General features: G+C 46.1%; 1 protein-coding gene across 2 annotated transcripts in view; it reads right to left on the reverse strand.

Annotated features, from left to right (window-relative positions):
* Positions 1 to 18,659, reverse strand: part of TRIO (trio Rho guanine nucleotide exchange factor) — a 353,374-nt gene that overhangs the window by 154,824 nt on the left and 179,891 nt on the right. For both annotated transcript variants that reach the window (XM_042997460.1, XM_042997467.1), the window contains exons 10-11: positions 14,647 to 14,769; positions 177 to 368 (exon numbers count right to left, since the gene is read on the reverse strand). In XM_042997460.1, coding sequence (XP_042853394.1) covers positions 177 to 368; positions 14,647 to 14,769 — 315 coding nt within the window. The remainder of the gene's footprint in view (positions 1 to 176; positions 369 to 14,646; positions 14,770 to 18,659) is intronic.

Raw genomic sequence — 18,659 nt, forward strand, 5'->3', positions numbered from 1 at the left:
GCCAGCAGCCTAGAGCACAGTCCCCCGTGCAGGCCGAGCCGCTCAGGTCGGAAGCCTTCGTCTCATGGCTCACCACCTCCGGTCCACTTTCTCGCATCACAACCAGTCCACACTCTTCCCAAGGGGTTCAAAGGGCCTTTCAGAGCCAGGCTCCGTCATGCATCCCGATGCCTTACCTCCTTGACATGGCTGTGAAACGAGACCGACATGTCCAGCAGGATCTTCCGCTGCTCGACACGCCGAACAAAATCTTGTATCCGGTCTTCAAGCTGATGGGCAGCCTGATAAATCTCTTCTGGGTCACATTCCCCGGTCTGAGCCAGCTGTTCTGCTGCTTCCAGTAATTTATCCGCGTTGGTATATGTGTTCTGCACAAGAGAAAATCCAGAGGAATAGAAGGTGAATTAGAAAAAACCCAGCTGGCCATCACCCATGGCAACTGAGTCACTTTGGAACACTCCAGATCACTGCTGCAAAGTAAACAGAAAAAATATGAAGGGAAGAGATGAGTTAAGGAGTTCAGTGTACCTCTATCAGCAGCCTTTTCCATTACTGTTCTAGATTGTTAAACTCTGAGCCTTCCGTCTGAAGTGGAGACAGGGTATCTACAGGCGGCTGTGGCTGTCCCATGACTCACAGAGGGCTTTCGGCTTTGTGCTGCAGCACATCCAGGAGATAGCACACAGCGCAAATGCCCACTTCACCTTCCCTTCCAGTCTTATGACGGAGTGCAGAGTTCCAGTTTTGTCTTTCAGTATGACATACGGTTTTATAATTCCCCAAGTGCAAGTGGAAAGACTGGGTTCCAAGCACAAGTTGCTGTCTTCTTTAACATGTTTCTACTTACCGGTAATTCTGTGCTTCTCTCTCTTCTACTTAAGAACACATACTTTTTTAAGAAAAAGGAAATAACCATAATGGCTTATACAAACTAGCTAAAGTTTTAGAGAGCTTAAAGTTATGTGTAAATAGGTACCTAAAATACCCTGAAAATTACTCCATTTTGATCCATGATAAATGAAAAGCTGCAAATGGGTCCCCCAAATAAAGAGGTGTACCAGAGAGGTGCCCCCGCTCATGGAAATGCTGGAGAGAGGGCAGGCCGGCAGGGGCTGGGGGCAGCCAAGAGTGGGAGGGCTTCAGCAACGTGCAAGAACAGAGGGAAGGCCCGTAGAGCAGGCTGAGGTCCCTTTTAGAAACAGGCGGAGTCCTCTGTCCTTCTCGAACATGTCAGTCCTGCAGCTGAGCAGGGGCAGCGTCTCATCAGTGGACAGAGTGTGGGGCAGTGTCCCTGCAGAAAGCCTGCACCTGGGAAGGATGAGGACGCCCCTGCATGGGCAGCCTCCCACTGGGGGGACATCCATCTACTGAAACAACACATTAAGGATAAGGAGGGGCAGTGTCCTTAGTTCAGAAAAGGAAGTTACAGATGTGGAAAAGGAGAAAAGCTGAGCTAGCCCTATAGTACCAGGCTGGAATTAGATGGATGCGTGTGATACATGGTTCTACAGACACATGTGGGAATGTTTGCGTTTGTACACACACACACACACACACACACACACACACAGACACACACACACACACACACGCACACTCCTCTTTCCCTCCTCCAATGAGAAGGCCCAGGAGCAGCCACGGCCCAACAGCAGTTAAGCATTCCTAGTACCCAGATTTCTACCTGGAATGGCCATTCTCCTCTACAAGGAACCAGGGCTCTTGGAGATATGGCTGACTCGAGGTTGGGATGGGACAAAGCACAAGATGAGCCTGAAATATCTTATTGTATCCAGAAGGAAGGAGATGCTTGAGAACAATGTGGGTAGGTCAGGCCACAGAGGTTAGCTTGAGGGGGCTCCCACTGGCCAAATCAAGGACGATCTGAGAGTAAACAGTGAGACTAACAGAGTATAAGCCACCAATGCAAAGGAAAGCATAAGTCCATACGGACATAAGTAAATAAATAAAACTAGACGAGGAACAGGATATTTATAGAATTTCAACGGAGCTCCCCACTAAGTGCTTGTTAATTACCGAGGGGGAGAGACTCATCCCACAGTGGAGAAGTCTGGCAGACACCACTTCAACCCAGAAGTCAACGCGAGGACCACAGGTAGCGGGACAAATGAAAACCGGGTGTCGCCCAATGGGACAGCACAAGGACACGGCAGCATGTCTAGGACACGCCCAGCCGAAGACATATAACTGGAGTCTAATCACGAGGAAGCATCAGACAAACCCAAAGGGAGGAGCATTCTCCAAAATAATGGGCCTGAAATCCTCCAAAAGTCAGAAAAGTTTAGGCACGACCAAGGAGGTGCTACCAACGCAAGGACCTTGGAAATGTGACCACTCGATGCCACCGGTGACTGTGCACTGGTCCTTCAGCCGTAAGGACATGCCGGGGGCTGAGGGTTAGGAGGTAGGCACGTCACAGTGCCAGCCTCCTGATTCTGACAGTGATAAGTGGGTACACAGAACAGCGTCCCTCCTTGGTGGGAAAAGGACGCTAAAGTCAGCAGTTCAAGGGAGAGTTACGTTCTCTGTGCTATCTGTCCAATGTTCCTGCAAGTTGAAAAAACATCGAAGGCAGCTATAAATACAGCATGGTAAGTATGAGATGGTCTCAGTAAGGAGGACGCTGACGCACAGAAACAGAGGGAGGGGTTCCCCTGGCATCAGGGTGGGGGTGCAACGCCCCACCCCACGCAGGCCACAAGTAGCATCTACGGGGAATTTAACCTTGACAATAAAAGCTAACTGAAAGCAGTCTGTTCTGTTGTCATCAGCACAGGCTGAACACCCAGCTCTCCCAGCTCCACACGAGCCACCGTCCTGAGCCCTTGCTGCACCTCGGGTGTGAGCCTGACCACAGCCCCTGCCGCAGGTAAGGAAATGAGGCCCACAGGGCAGTCACGAGGCCCAGAGGACAAGGTTGGCAGGCGTGGGAGCAGGAGTCGGCCCGGTCTGAGGGTGCGGACTGTGCCCACGACCCCCCACAGACTGTTCGGCTCGCGGGAGCCCCCCAGCAGGGCTTCAGGCAGCACGGTGTGCGTGCTGCTGCGAGGCAAGGTTCACCACTGCCTCTGCCCATCAACGTCAACCGGAACCACCATCTTCGGGGGACTTCTCTTTTTGGTATTCTTCACTATCAACACAGGATCTTTCAGAGTTCTCTTTAGAAATGAGCAAAGAGATGTCAAAGGATCCCTTAAAATATACTAATTATGACCAGAATTGGAAAATGCACATACATACATTTTGCATATTTTTTGGAAACAATTATCTGAAGTAATTCGAAAGCACAGTCAGTTCCCTGTCTGAATGCAGAACTTACCAGTGCATGAAAGGGCTGTCTGTACATTCAACAAAACATATTTGGAAGCTCGGTTATAACAATCCCTGCACAGAGAAACAGTGACACAGCCCACTTCAAAAGAGCTTTGGAAAGCAGAAGCGTGACTCTGGACCTCCGCATGGCTGAGGCCCAGTCCAGCAGCCTGCCAGGGAGGACCGTGACAAGAAGCCCTCCACACGCAGACATCTCGCTGCTCGGGGCCTCCGGGTGCCGGGATGGAAGGACTCACGGCAGAGGCCAGAGCTCCAACACCAGTCACGTCACAGACTCGGTGCCCCTGAGCCACAGGCTGCAGACATTACTGCTTTACGGATGGATGAGGGGGCATAATGTCCTGATGAGGATGCTATTAACAACAATAAAAAGTAAGGGCAGAAACTCTTGGAGGCAAGAGGAGCCTAAGCAGACAGGACAGCCACATGCAATGCGGCATCCTGGAGGCGGCGCTAGAAACAGGGGGAAACTCAGGGAATCTGAACAAAGGAAGGGCTTCAGTTCACAGCAGCAGCTCAATATCCGACAACTGTAACAAACCTGCCATAGTAATAAAGAGTAAGCATAAGGGAAGCCGGGGACAGGGTATGGGAACTCTCCCCATCATTTTCACAACTTTTCGGTAGACCTAAAACTTGTCTAAAAAATAAAGTATATTTAAAAAATACACGTGGTTAGCAATCCCCATCAAAATAACACCAGCATTCTTCACAAAGCTAGAACAAATAATTCTAAATTTGTATGGAACCACAAAAGATCCTGAATAGCCAAAGTAATGTTGAAAAAGAAAACCAAAGCTGGAGGCATCACAATCCCAGACTTCAAGCTATACTATAAAGCTGTAATCATCAAGACAGTATGGTACTGGCACAAGAACAGACACTCAGATCAATGGAACAGAGTAGAGAACCCAGAAATGGACCCACAAACGTATGGCCGACTAATCTTTGACAAAACAGGAAAGAATATCCAATGGAATAAAGACAATCTCTTCAGCAAGTGGTGCTGGGAAAACTGGACAGCCACATGCAGAAAATTGAACCTGGACTACTTTTCTTACATCACACACAAAAATAAACTCAAAATGGATGAAAGACCTAAATGTAAGACAGGAAGTCATCGAAATCCTAGAGAAGACAGCAAGCAAAAACCTCTTTGACCTCAGCCACAGCAACTTCTTACTCAACACATCTCCGGAGGCAAGGGAAACAAAAGCAAAAATGAACTATTGGGACCTCATCAAAATAAAAAGCTTCTTTCTGCACAGCAAAGGAGACAATCAGCAAAACTAAAAGGCAATCAGCAGGATGGGAGAAGATATTTGCAAACGACATATCAGATAAAGGCTTAGTATCCAAAATCTATAGAGAATTTACCAAACTCAACACCCAAAAATCAAATAATCCAGTGAAGAAATGGGCAAAAGACATGATATGGACACTTCTCCAAAGAAGACATCCAGACGGCCAACCGACACATGAAAAAATGCTCAACATCACTCATCATCAGGGAAATACAAATCAAAACCACAATGAGGTATCACCTCACACCTGTCAGAATGGCTAACATTAACAACTCAGGCAACAACAGATGTTGGCGAGGATGCAGAGAAAGAGGATGTCTTTTGCATTGTTGGTGGCAATGCAAGCTGGTGCAGCCACTCTGGAAAACAGTATGGAGGGTCCTCAAAAAACTAAAAATAGAACTACCCTATGTCCCAGCAATTGCACTGCTAGGTATTTATCCAAAGGATACAGGTGTGCTGTTTCAAATGGGCACATGCACCCCAATGTTTATAGCAGCACTATCAACAATAGCCAAAATATGGAAAGAGCCCAAATGTCCATCGAGAGATGAATGGATAAAGAAGATGTGGTATATATATATATATACATACATACATATACAATGGAGTATTACTCGGCAATCAAAAAGAATGACATCTTGCCATTTGCAACTACGTGGGTGGAACTGGAGGGTATTATGCTAAGCAAAATTAGTCAAAGACATCCTATGACTTCACTCATGTGAGGAATTTAAGATACAAAACAGATGAACACAAGGGAAGGGAAGCAAAAATAATGTAAAAACAGGGAGGGGGACAAAACATAAAAGACTCTAAATATAGAGAACAGAAGGTTGTTGGAGGGGTTGTGTGTGGGGGGGGGCGATGGGCTAAATGGGTAAGGGGCATTAAGGAATCTACTCCTGAAATCACTGTTGCACTATATGCTAACTAACTTGGATATAAACTTAAAAAATAAATAGAAAACAAAGAAAAAAATTCATCAACAGGAAATTAAATAAACTGTGGTTTTTTAGTACAACAAAATATCATGTAGATATTAATAACCCCCCCCAAAAAAATATATGTTTATGTAGTTGACCCTTGAACAACGCATGTTTGAACTGCATGGGTCCAAAGGTACATGAGTTTTTTTTTTTCTGATAAATACAGTACTGCAAATATACCTTCCTTATGATTTTATTAACATTTTCTTTTCTAGCTTACTTTAGCATAAGACTATGGTACAGAACACACACAACATACAAAATATGTTAATTGACTATTTATGTGATCAATCAGTAAGGCTTCCTGCCTGCAGTAGGGCTATTCGTGAAGTTTTGGGGAGTCAAAAGTTATATGTGTAATTTCAACTGCACGGAGGGCTGGGAACCCTCGCCCCATGTTGTTCAAGGTTCAGCTGCATGTGTGTATATGTATGCAACACATACACACATAAATAGCACATTTTCTTAAAAATTTTTAATGTTGTTTTTGAGAGAGAGAAACACAGAGTATGGTGGGGGAGGCGAAGAGAGGGAGGGAGACACAGAGTCTGAAGCAGGCTCTAGGCTTCAGCTGTCAGCACAAAGCTCGATGTGAGGCTCGAATTCACAAACTGTGAGATCATGACCTGAGCAGAAGTTGGATGCTTAACCAACTGAGTCACCCAGGCGCTGCATGCATAGCAGCTTTTTTTAAAAAAGCTTTCACCTGTTGGGGCACCTGGGTGGTTCAGTCGGTTAAGCATCTGACTCTAGGTTTTGGCCCAGGCCATGACCTCACAGTTCATGAGACTGAGTTCCACGTCAGGCTCTGCCCTGAAGGTGCAGAGCCTGCTTGGGATTCTCCCTCTCTCCCTCTCTCTCTCTCTCTCTGCTCTTCCCTTCCCCACTTGCACACACTCTCTCTCAAAAATAAACATAAAAAAAAAAGTTTTCACCTGTGAAACAATTCTTGAGCAGTTTCTACAATGACCTCACCCAGACGTCTTCTTGTGAGAGGCTGGCTCGGGGCCACTCGGTGCAGCCCGTGGGCACAGAGCAAGCTCCCCCTGCGAAGCTAACAGCATCAAGAGCCCCTGCTACAGAGGATCCCACACGCTGCCTACGAAGGTTCTCTGACCATCGGAGGTTCAATGTGAGGTGACTTTTCTGGGGATGATGGCTTCGTGGAGACCTCTGCTGCCCCCCACGGAGCCTCACCCGGGAGTGGCTCTGCATCTCTGAGCAGAGGATGACGGGGCTTCAGCACTGAAAGAAGCCAACAGAGGATCATGCTTAGGCTGCGCACACACTTTTTTTAGGTGCTAAATCCCTATTTTCTATTGTCACCACAGCCATGAAGTCGCTTACGTCGCATGTGTGATAGGAGGATCCAGACGTGATACTGCCTCCCACCACCGAACATTTTGTTTCTGAAGGCTTTTCCACCTCTTTTCCAGCAGGGGAGGATATCTGAGACAATAACCGCCACAAACGAACAAGCACATGTTTTAATTCTGAAGGACACTGAAGAGCATTTACTCAGCCCCACTTCTCACTTCACACTTGAGGAAATGAGCCCGCACGACGGATTCCGTGGCTTTCCCTCAGGCCCCAGGAGGCGCTGGTGGAACCAGGGTCAGCACGCAGGGTCTCTGACACCCACGGCCTTCCCGCGGCCGGGACACACCCCGGACCCGCGTGCCACAGAAGAAAACAGATTTCCAGCGCGCTGACGGGCGTACTGATCGCACACGCTGACCTCAGAGCCGCCGGCCCAGGCGCAGCAAGCCCCACCACGAGGACGGCAAGCACGCGAGGCGCAAAGGGGAAGTAACTTGCCCAAGTGAGTCAGGAGGGCCAGGATTGTACAGACAACAAATGCCCCGGCCAGGGTTCCTCTTGCAAGGGGAAATTCAGAACTTCAATTTCTGCTCAAGGGGAGGTGGTGTCAGGGAGACGTTTTAGAGCCTGAAGAGGCCAGACCGCTCCTCCCTTCTGCCTGCCATCCTGTCTCCGAGGGCATCTCTCTGTGGGTCCGGTCCTTCCTCGGAGAGGTGGGCCACCATTTCCCGTGCTGAGGATTAGAGGAGACGGTGTAAGGGCTGGGCCAGGGTGAGGGCTGATCGGTTTCCTCTTTTCTGGAGAAGTAAATTAAAATTGCATAAGTGCTGGGACTCAGGAAACACTGCAGGGCAGTTCAGACCTTCTTTTCCCTACAGACCCTTGACTGCAACAGTCTGGGAGTACCAGAAGATGGCCAGAGGCGACATTTACATAGAATCCAGTGAAAAAGATGGGTTTTCTTGATCTCATTTCAAGGAATAAACACTTCTATTCCATTTCTTTTGTTTTAAAAAACAACAAAGTATGCATATGGAAAACTCTCGAGGTCTTTTATAATAATGTGACAAACGAGAATGATGAGCCAGTACATCTACAATCCATACTAAAAACCCCAGTGTCCTTAATTGTTTAATCGGCCCATTAAGTCCCGGGAATCAAAGCACAGGACACAAGCCTGCCCCCCACCCGGCCAAACAGGTGATACGGAGCTGAAATGCACTACAACACGATCAAACTCATAACGCTAAGAGCAGCACCGAAAAAGTCTATATGCCATATATTTAGGTACAGCAAAAAAGCAAGTACTGACTGCTATCTACACGTGCTAGCGTTTTACCAGAGAAACAATTCTGTGGGGAGCAGAAAAGGGGAAGGTTCTAGGCAAGGAACTGACACATATGAGCACCTGCTGAGTGCCAGGCATATTGTTTATGCAGTCTTATCCCAGCTACCTGGTGAAGGTAGCGATTAGGAATTGTTTTACAGGTAGGAAAACTGAGGCTTGGGTAGATTGAGGAACTTGCCCATGGTCATGAAAGCAGTGGAGGCATTAATAAAGCTAAGAAGTGTTTTTAAAAGGTACATTGGAGATCTTGTAAGCACATGCCAACCTGAAGGAAACCCGTGATAGTAGACACCAGCCCTAAATTCTCCACTACTAATTTATTTTAAAAGAGAAAACACTACATCTTATGTTTCAAAACAATCACACAGCAAGATGGCAGCCTCGTGTACAGGAGCAAGCATCCACTAACTGTAGCCAATCAGAAATTTAGGGCATATGCTAAAAATGTGGAAGCATTCTGTGTATTCACATGCTAAGGACCAGGTATCCGCAAAAGAGGACCATGAGTTCAGAAGCGACCAGGGAATCGGGAGAATGCACCTGATAATCTGCAGAAAATCTTGCCCAAATATAATGTCTCCTGCTTTCCTAAATGCCACACTTCCTGATCCTGGAAGATGAGATGATTCCACGGCACATTTATAAAGTTGTTGACAGAGTCGGCTTCATGGAGAACACGATCACGACAGGCTACACCTTCGGAAGGCGATCTGAATCTCGGGAGGTAAGCACACGGGAGGGAAGGCAGTGTAAGCTCGCAGGACAGACACCCGTGGGAAGACGCCGTGCCAGAGATTTACTAATCGCATCCAAGACATCTGTGCTCCCCCAACCGGCTTCTTCCTTGAACCAGAGTTTTCTGGGCTTGACTGGCTGTTGTAATCACAGCTTCTGAAATCTAAAAAGGCATGCTAACTTGAATACCCACTTAGAAGGTAAAAGAGAAAACGCCTGCCAAAGAGCATCTCCCTTTGCACAGTCATCTTCAGAGAGCTTCGTGTGGAAAGCGTGGATTTCTTCTTTAAAGCTCCTGCGTGAAGACGAGCTGCGACGTGCTGCACGCGCCACCCTGGAAATGCGTCGGCAAGAAGCAATACCTACTCACGATCGCTGTACAACACGGAGGAGGAGTGGATCTTCACATCAGTAGAGAGAAGGTTCCAGCCTCTGCCAGAGTGCTGGCAAAACTGATCCACGTGCCTCCTGCTGTGACTCTGGTGCCTGAAACAAAGCCCCAGCCGGGGGCTCCCGCTGGGAGCCTGATGCCTGAAGACGCTGTGCCAGGCTGTGCAACCCGTTTCCACCAAGCTAATCCGACCCTCCTCTCGGGTTCCTCCTTCCCGGAACGCCAGAATTGTTCTCCATAATAAATCTATGTTTAGTATGTTTTAAATGAATTCAACCGTATGACTTTCACCACTTCCTTTTCGGGTCTTGTTACGTTACTTCATTGTATGCCTCAAGTCAGTGTTTTGAAGAAGTTGACTGTACGAAAAGTGTATTACATAAATTGCTAATTCTAGAGCTCTAAAGACCATTTAGAATTCATCCCACAAAGGACCCTTCAAAACACGACCCTAAGAACAACGTAGTCAACCTTGAACAAGTACAGAGCAAGTGCAAAAAGGAAGTCTCTTCTCCCTAAACCCCCCCGAATGGTTTTACTTTTGTGAAAATGTTCCAGAAAATGAAACATGGCCCCTTATTAAACACTAACAATACCTCTGCTCCCATATTTAAGGTGCCTCCAAAGGCCATCCTGCCCCCAAAATACATAAATATAAAAATAAAAATATAAATATAAATATAAATATAAACTTTGGTCTCTGCCGTGATCGCTTCTGTTGTAATTTGTTTGGACAGAAATCCGTCAAAGAGGGGAGGGCAGAGAAGAAAAGGTGGTAGAGCTCCCTCCAGGGGCCTCACTCCCAGTGCTGCTGCAAGACCGAGGAGGTAGTTCCTTGGGAAGAGCCAGAAAGCCTCAATGAATGAAGCTACACACACAACGTGTAGTTCTGCCTCGATACCAAGGCCACCGTCTGTGTGTGTCCAGACCAAATCCACTGCACACGGTCTTAACAAAGCCAGGCTCCTTATGGAGCTGTCTCGCAGCCAAGAGGTCTTCTGGCTTCAAGTACTAGTAAAAAGCAATCTTTATTAACCACTAGTAAAAAGCAATCTTTATTAAAGAATCTTTATTCTGCAGGGGCCAGAAAAAGAAGTCCACCCTGTATCTCCAGATCTTATGCACCCCCCCCCCATTTTATTTGTGGCCAGTTCTTAATCACATGGGGCCGTCCCTCTACCTACATGGCCTGATGACGTACTCAGAGGCAGAGCAAACTGCTTTTAGAGCTACTCTGAAATGGTTCACGGGGTTTCCTCTGAAATTTATCATGTCTCTACGCACATGGCTGCCACGCCCCGGACCCTCGACCTCCACTACCATCTCCCTAGAGCCCATGACAGAACGAGAAGTTGCCACACATTTGTGGACACGACAGACCAGAGATCTCCCTCTAAAGTGAGTGGAGGGGAATTACATAAATGGCGGGGTCCCAGTTCCTGGTCAACCACGACAGCCTGCTGAATGCCCGCTCTGAGCAGCAGCACCCGTGGCACGACCGTGCATGCAGTTTTATCAGGGACAGGTAGGGCTGGGTTGCAGGAGGCCTCGGGAGACAAGCAGGCACAGCAAAGTGGCACAACACACTTCTAAAGCCACCTGGTAGCTAAAAAATACAGAAGAATCAAGTGATGTTCTTCAAGAGAGGGGAGGGCCTATAAATATTCAGGGCCAGAAAGAACTAAAAGAGGGAGAAGTTGGAGATGCCAGGAAAAGAGGTCGTAATTGAAGGGCCCATGTAATGGCAGTGGGTGGAGACAGTAGAGAGCGGACACACGGGGACATGGCCATGTTCAGGGTGGAGCTCAGAGCCTGCACCCAGCGGCGGGTGGGCAAGAGAGAGAGGCCCAAAGACGGAAGAGGTCGGCAGTCTGCACACGGCTCCCCAAGCCCCAGCCCAGCCTCCAACCTTGCTGGCCACATGGTGGTGCTGCTCAATAGTCCCACCTACCTGATGTCCCCCATGACTGCTTCTAGTATCTTCTCCTTCTGTCACCAAGCTGAATTTTACAAACTGCAGGTGTCTGCTTAGACATCAACAACTGCCAGGGAAAGGCCTCTGACAGGTGGCCATGCCTATTCAGAAGGACCTGCTCTCGCCTGCTGCTACCCACCCTCTGTCCCCCACACCCTGTGGCTGTCAGAGTGCCTGACGCATGGCCAGTGGCCCTCCAGAGGGAGGGAGAGTGGTTGCAGATGTTTGCAAAGTGAACAAAAGTATATTTAAGGCTTCTTTTGAAGCAGAGCTCAGATCTGGGGTTGTTAAGCACTTTCAGTGTAAGGGGAACTGGGTAGGGCACCCCTTAGAGTCCCAGGGACAATGAGCAGTGATAAGGAAGGAATGGGACTCAGCTGGGTAGAGGCAGGAGCCTCTCTCTGAGGAGTAAAAAGCAGACCACAGCTAAGGTGCTACTTTAGCCCTTGGCTTGCCCTAGAAACCTTTGGGCAGAAACGTTCTCTACAAAGGAAGTCTGCTCACTCTTGCTGCCCCCCTGAGAACCTGTGTTCACAGCTCTGATGGTGACCTTAGACCCAAGGAAATGAGTTTTCCATGAAAACTAGAGTAACGTCAGCCATACAAGAGACTTGTGTAATTTACAATGGAAGGCGGCACAGGAACTGGAGGGAGAAGGGTTGATGGGGTGCCGGTCACACGAGAACATTCGGTGGACCATTGTTGTCCCCGTCAGAGCAAGCTCGGGACAGCCCAGCCTGCCATCACGGGTGACCATACTATTTGGGAGTTGGCGGGGGGGGGGGGGGGGTCCCCATCTCCAGAGCCTGGCTGTTGGCAGTTCTACCTCCAACTTTCTTTGGGGCCCCAAGTCTCCACTCATATGATACAACCTTCCTATCCATCCCCAAACCACGTCGGCCACGGCAGTAGCTTATCTCACAGAAAACATGAAGGGGAGATAAAAGCACATTTTCCACATTTCTTCTGCTGTAAGACGAAGGCAAAATATTTTCCAACAGGCATGAGGTAGGGACACCACAAACAAAACAGACAAGAAAAACGCTCCAAAGGTGCCTCTTGGTTGTGGCAAGGCTGCTGGACACACAATCTCCTCTGGCTCATTTCTTGAGATGAGGAAAGCAGAAATGTTGGGATTGGCACTTTTATTTCCTATGTGAGGATGTGTAAAGAAGATAACTTGTTAAAGGCATTTTCACTGAACAAGACTTAAGTGCAGACTGTTTTGTTATCCTGTAACTCAGTCCCAGATTCAGTTTCCCAAATGAGTATGGACCCAAACCCTCTGTCGTGCAAAACCTGTGGACACACGGCCACAGTTTACCCCTACTGTGACTTACAGAAGAGACCATGCTGCTGGACGTATACTGACACTCTTCCTTTTATAAGGGAAGAATCTCTTCCTTTCTAATAATGTTTTCAGGCTTTCCAGCCTATTTGCATAATATTAATATCCCTAAATCAGTTTTATTTTGGTTAATATTTGCCTGGCAGACCTTTCTCTAACAGGTTATATACTTCCAAATTTCCTGGGTATTTATGCATTAGGTGTGCCCTCTGAAAAAAACATATAGCAAGATTTTTAAGAAATAATCAATCTTTTGTCTCTTAACAAAAGTAAAATGGTAAAATCTATTTTGCATTTACTGTAATTACCGATACTTATGAACAAGTTACTACATCTTATTTTGCGATTTCAATGGTGATTTTTGTTTTCCTTGTTTCTTTTGTTTCCACCAGACCCATACGCGTGAATTTTTCTTTTTTTTCAGCCAGTTTTCTGTATTTCCTTCCCTCCTACGCTTACTAGGAAGTGATGCTTTCCATCCCTATGCTGTCAGTGGCTACTGCACACTTGAGTTTACAAGTGTCAGGTAAGCAGAAGGTCCTGCCACCCTCGGAACCTTCCATCTCCCATGTTAGAGTGTTCTGACACATTAGTCCCACTCTGCTTTTAACAGTCCCCAAACCCACTATCTGCTGTCTACATGGTCAATCCTTTGATTTACAAATACATTTACCAATTTCTATGCTCATTCTTGATCCTAGTCCTTTCTTTTCATACTTCCCTTTTTATTCATTTAACTAACTCATTCAGTACCTATCTGCTGATCACCTAAGTATGCCAGGCATTGCCCTGGGTTGCAGTCATAGAGAAGTGAACAAAACAAAGTCCCTGTTCTCGCGGTGTCCGTGTTACAGTGGGTACTTGCGTTACTAACACTAAACTGTATGCTTTAGTTCTTCTGGTTAAGTATTGGAGTAGCAAACTCTCTCACTCTCGGTCTACACTTTATCCTCATCATTGAATGACAGTTCAGCTGGATCTGGAATTCCAGACTATTCTACCAACTTCCAGAACCTGTGGTTGCTGGTGAAAAGTCGGCTGTCTTTCTAACAGCCCTTCTCACTGGGGTTCTCTGGTCTTTTCTCTCTTCTTGATTTTACACTTTGTCTTCGATGTTCCTCAGTTTTGCCACAACGTGCTTCGGTTTGGACATGTCTTACTAGACGACTTCTTTTTAAAGTAACTTTCCCCACACCTCCTTATAACTTCCATTTAATATGGAACAGACACACACACGCGTCACGTTATTGCAATTTCTCCCTCCTTCACTCTGCTTGCAAAAAAAAAAAAAAAAAATAAGTAAATAAAAAAACACATTTACCAAGTAATAAGTCGTAGGAGTGCCCTGGCCTGGGTGCTTTATATGATGCTACCGCATACACACCTGACTTCCTCTCTAGAAGCCTTTACTGTGCCTACTTTCCAGATAAGGAAGTTAATCTTAGAAATGTAAAGAGATTTTTCCAAGTGACACAGCTAGTGAGCATTATAACCAATGCTCCAACTCCACAAATCCCCTGCTCTAAACACACTCCACACCCTGCCGCCTGTTTCTAAACACACACATTGAAGAGAAGTGGATAAGCAGCAAGAAATGCTGGCCCATCGTTACAGAACTGTTACTGCCTGATTATACACTGAAATTTCACAAGCTGTCAATAGACACTGGTACAATGAATACGTCAAAAACATCCGGGACGTCACTTATGACACATCCTTCTGCATAGGCAAGGACAACCTCACGCTCAGATCTGAGCATCACCTCTTCTGAATCACCTTTCAACATATCTAGCCAAGGCTAACTTATCTTGGATATGGTTAAAACTAATTCAAAACCGAGCTCATAGGTATTTAGGGGAGGAACTAATGAAAGCCATTGTTTTACCTGGGCTACTTCTTCAAAATCTTCATGGCGTTTCTGCAAAGCTCTGGCCCGATGAAGTGATTTCCCCACACCCGTATGTTTGCTGAGAAACGCTTCTCCATGGTTCTCAATCCAGTCCAGCACCTACAATAAAAGACAGGTACATGTGCCATAAAAACAATGTTCTGCCCTGTTTGATGGTTAGGACTATCCACTGAAGATACACTCTGTTGTCAAAACTATAACAGGACACAAAGGAGAGGGAAAAAACTAGAAGCAGTTGGACACTAACACATCTGATCAGTTTTCCCACCATGATTTTCAACAGCTCTTACTGTAAAACCGTTAAGTCTGTCTCTGTATAAACATTACGTGCCATAATGATTAAATCTCACCTCATTTTATGCATGACAGAGCCTCCAAAACTGAGTAGGTTTTGGATAAGATAGTGGTTATCAAGCCACAGACAACCAGTTTAGCTTAACATTTTTACAACGCTCAAAGCTTCACAACTCAGGCAATTCAAATTTAACTACAGAGTTAATGTTTTTCTGTCTCTTCTTTAGAACCCTGAAAACACAGAAGTAAAACCTAAGAAAACAAAACACTTAAATGCCTCTGTCCCCGTCTTTGAGGATAATTTATTCTGTAAACTACTAAGCTGTTGGGAAAGCTAAACACTCCATGAATTTAATTACTTAAAAGTTCTTGCAAGTTGACATCCACTATATAAAGAAAGGGAGTACAAGGTAGGCAGTGTGACATGATGTTTTCAAGTTCAGAGTCGGCCTAGAGCATAGTTCATTGGTTCCCATACTTGAAAAACCACAAAGAAACCTGACAATATCTAAAAAACAAAATCTAAAAAAATACTTACACTACCATCAAATGTACACTTTGCCTCATTTTTTTTAGTTTATTTATTTATTTGGGGGGACGGGGCAGAAGGGAGAGGGAAAGAATCTCAAGCAGACTCCACATTTGTCAGAGCAGAGCTCAACACAGGGCTCAAGCTCACAAACCGTGAGATCATGACCTGAACCAAAATCAAGAGTTGGAGGCTTAACCGACTGAGCCACCCAGGCGCCCACTCCTGCTTCGCCTCTTTCTGATGGAGAAAAGATAACTAGCAAAAAATAGGTCAGTGACATCTTTCACTAAAAACTAAAACTTTAGGTACAAGATATTTAAATATTTGAATACATTTGTTAACGTACTGCTGAAGGCCACTCCCCATACTTCACATTTAGTAACTATGGTAACCAAGAATATGGATCAAAACTATCTGTGACTGAAGAACCAACTGGGAAATGTACCGCCAGAACAGTGGTCTGGAGGAAAACCTAGAAGCAGACTAGTCATGGCACTAATGGCAAAATGAAAGGGGCCTTAACTTGGGCTTCATTGCTATGAAAAGGGTCCCTTGCCCTTTGCTACCTGCACTAGAGATCAGCTGTGCAGACAGATCTCTTAAAAAAAAAAAAAAAAAAAAAAAAAGAGGCAGCTGGTAAGGGCCAGTTGTGCAGGGACAACTGGACCTATTACCCATTGCTCCAAATCTGTGACCCTCAGAAGCCAAGGGTCTGACTGAGGGCCCTTTCTGCATAGAGTTTAGCAAAGTTAGTACACGTGAACATAAAATAGCTTGCAAACCTGAATAACTCGCCGGCAGCCCTCTTACGTACCCTATAAGATGAGCAGACGTGTATGTACATGGAGGAGGTGGGGCGAGGCACAGAGGCCAAGCCTTCCAGCAAGTGCTAAAGCTACACATTTACCTTATTACTACAGCTCATTTCTGAGCTCTTTCGTCAACACCACCAATCTGCTAGTCACCTGGGGTCACACTATCAGAGCAATTCTTAGTGGATCTACATCTACTCTGTTACCTCACTCCCAGTCCTCCTGAAAGCTCTCGATTCTACCCTTCATTTCTAGCCCCAGCTGCACACCTGGGGTCTAGCTGTGTATTGTTGGGAAAGTTCTCTATCGTTTCTGGACAAGAAGCTCCCCCAGTGCTCAGTGCTGATAATAATGGGGAGTTGTGAGTATTCAGCGAGATCTCCATTAAGCACACCAGTACCAACGTGGTGAACATACAGCACGCGTGACATCCGCACCCTTAAACCACATGGGGCTCAGACTCACGACCAGGAGATCAAGAGTCAAACGCTCTACCGACTGAGTCAGCCAAGTGCCCCTATCCATTGTTTTTTAATTAGTGCGCTTAACACATTATTTTCCTTTCTTGAGACAAAAGAGAGAAAACACATGTAAGTACTACCATTAGTAAGTAGTGCCACATTCACACCTGACTTCAAGGAAGACATAAGCCGCTGAGTTGTTTACATGAGTCTCTTAATATATATTATCAAACACAGATCCACTCCCAAGAAATGTCCACTGACAACTTCAAGACATTTTAGCCTCAAAGGATGGAATATGCCTCCGGGCAGGAAGCCAAAACCACGCAGAAGACAAGGATCAAATATTTTAAGCTTGAAAAGAACTCAAAGAAATGTAAGTAATACCTATGCTATAGCCAATCTGCCTATCAGATCTGTATGAAGGGCTAAGAGAATTTTCTTTTTAGCTACAGTATATTCCTTATATTCTTCACCTTTACTGTTAAAAGAAAATTTGAGGGGTGCCTGGGTGGCTCTGTCGGTTAAGCATCCGACTTCGGCTCAGGTCATGATCTCACGGTTGGTGAGTTCGAGCCCTGCATCGGGCTCTGTGCTGACAGCTTGGAGCCTGGAACCTGCTTCGGATTCTGTGACTCCCTCGCTCTCTGCCCCTCCCCCACACTCTGTCTCTCTCAAATGTTAAAAAAATTAAAGAAAAAAAAGAAAATTTGAGCCACTAGTAAGCAGCAACCTGATTACTGGTAACTCAATACAGATTTGAAATAAAGGCACAATTTCAAAAAGTAAAAGGTAAACATTATTTGGTAGAAAGGGCTGAGGAAGCAAAATACAGAATTTTAAAAATATAAAAATTTGTTTTTTAAGCCTAAGAAAAGTCAGGAAGCATAACCAACCAACTCAGGGTTACAATTTTTCTTTTATTAGTGGTTCTTTTAGACAGAATTGTAAATACCAGGTGAAGATATATTTCCAACAAACATGAAAGTAATTCAAAGAAGGTGTACAAATGCCAAGCACTTAAAAAAAGAAAAAGTGGCAGACACTTGTGAAATCCAGCTGGTGTTCGAAACCAAATTCCCCCACAAGGCTTTGGCTTCTTTTAGAAGTTGGAGAACATTTCCCAGGTTGCCAAGGAATCCTGAATCAATACACGTGTCCAAAGAGCATTTCAAAGACATGCTTGTGGAATCTCTTCCATTTAAAACACAAAAATATTTGCAAATCAGGGTTTCATCAACTTAGTCCAGCCAGCCGCCTCCCTGACCTGAGCTATGGCCGGCAGCTGTCATTTGTCTTGTGACCCCAACCCTAGAAATCCCTCAAACCCCGGCCCAGGCTTTGCTGCTCTGTGGCTAGACTGCAGGAAAAGGACCCAAGTGACGCCTTCCCACAGTCTACCTGGCCCCTGGGCAGGATAACAAAGCTGGGAGGCCAACGCACCTTGCTCTCGGCTCAGAGGATGTGGTGCGAGCTCATTCCTTTGTACATCAGTGCCCTCTAATGGACACGGTGACAGCCCCAATGTCAAGGTCACTCCGAAGTGAGCCACCAACACAACACAGATAAGATCTCAGCATCCAAGTCAAAACGTCAGATGTGGAGGAAACCTGACAGATTGTGTAGCTTAACTCCCTGTTTGTAATTACAGAATAGATCATGATGACAGCAAGTATGATTCTGTTCATTTCTTAATCATCATATCGCGGTTGAAAACCTGCTGTTGCAGCACGCATTGACCTATGTGGACCCTAAGCCATCAATCCACACGGTGAGCTGGGGGAGGGGAGGCACATCATATCCCCATTTCACAGATGAAGACACAGGACCAAGGACCCTCAACTACCAGGTGGAGCCAATCTGGGGACTCAGACCCAGGAAGTCCGAACC

This window comes from Panthera tigris, chromosome A1, assembly GCF_018350195.1.
Source record: "Panthera tigris isolate Pti1 chromosome A1, P.tigris_Pti1_mat1.1, whole genome shotgun sequence".
NCBI lineage: Eukaryota > Metazoa > Chordata > Mammalia > Carnivora > Felidae > Panthera > Panthera tigris.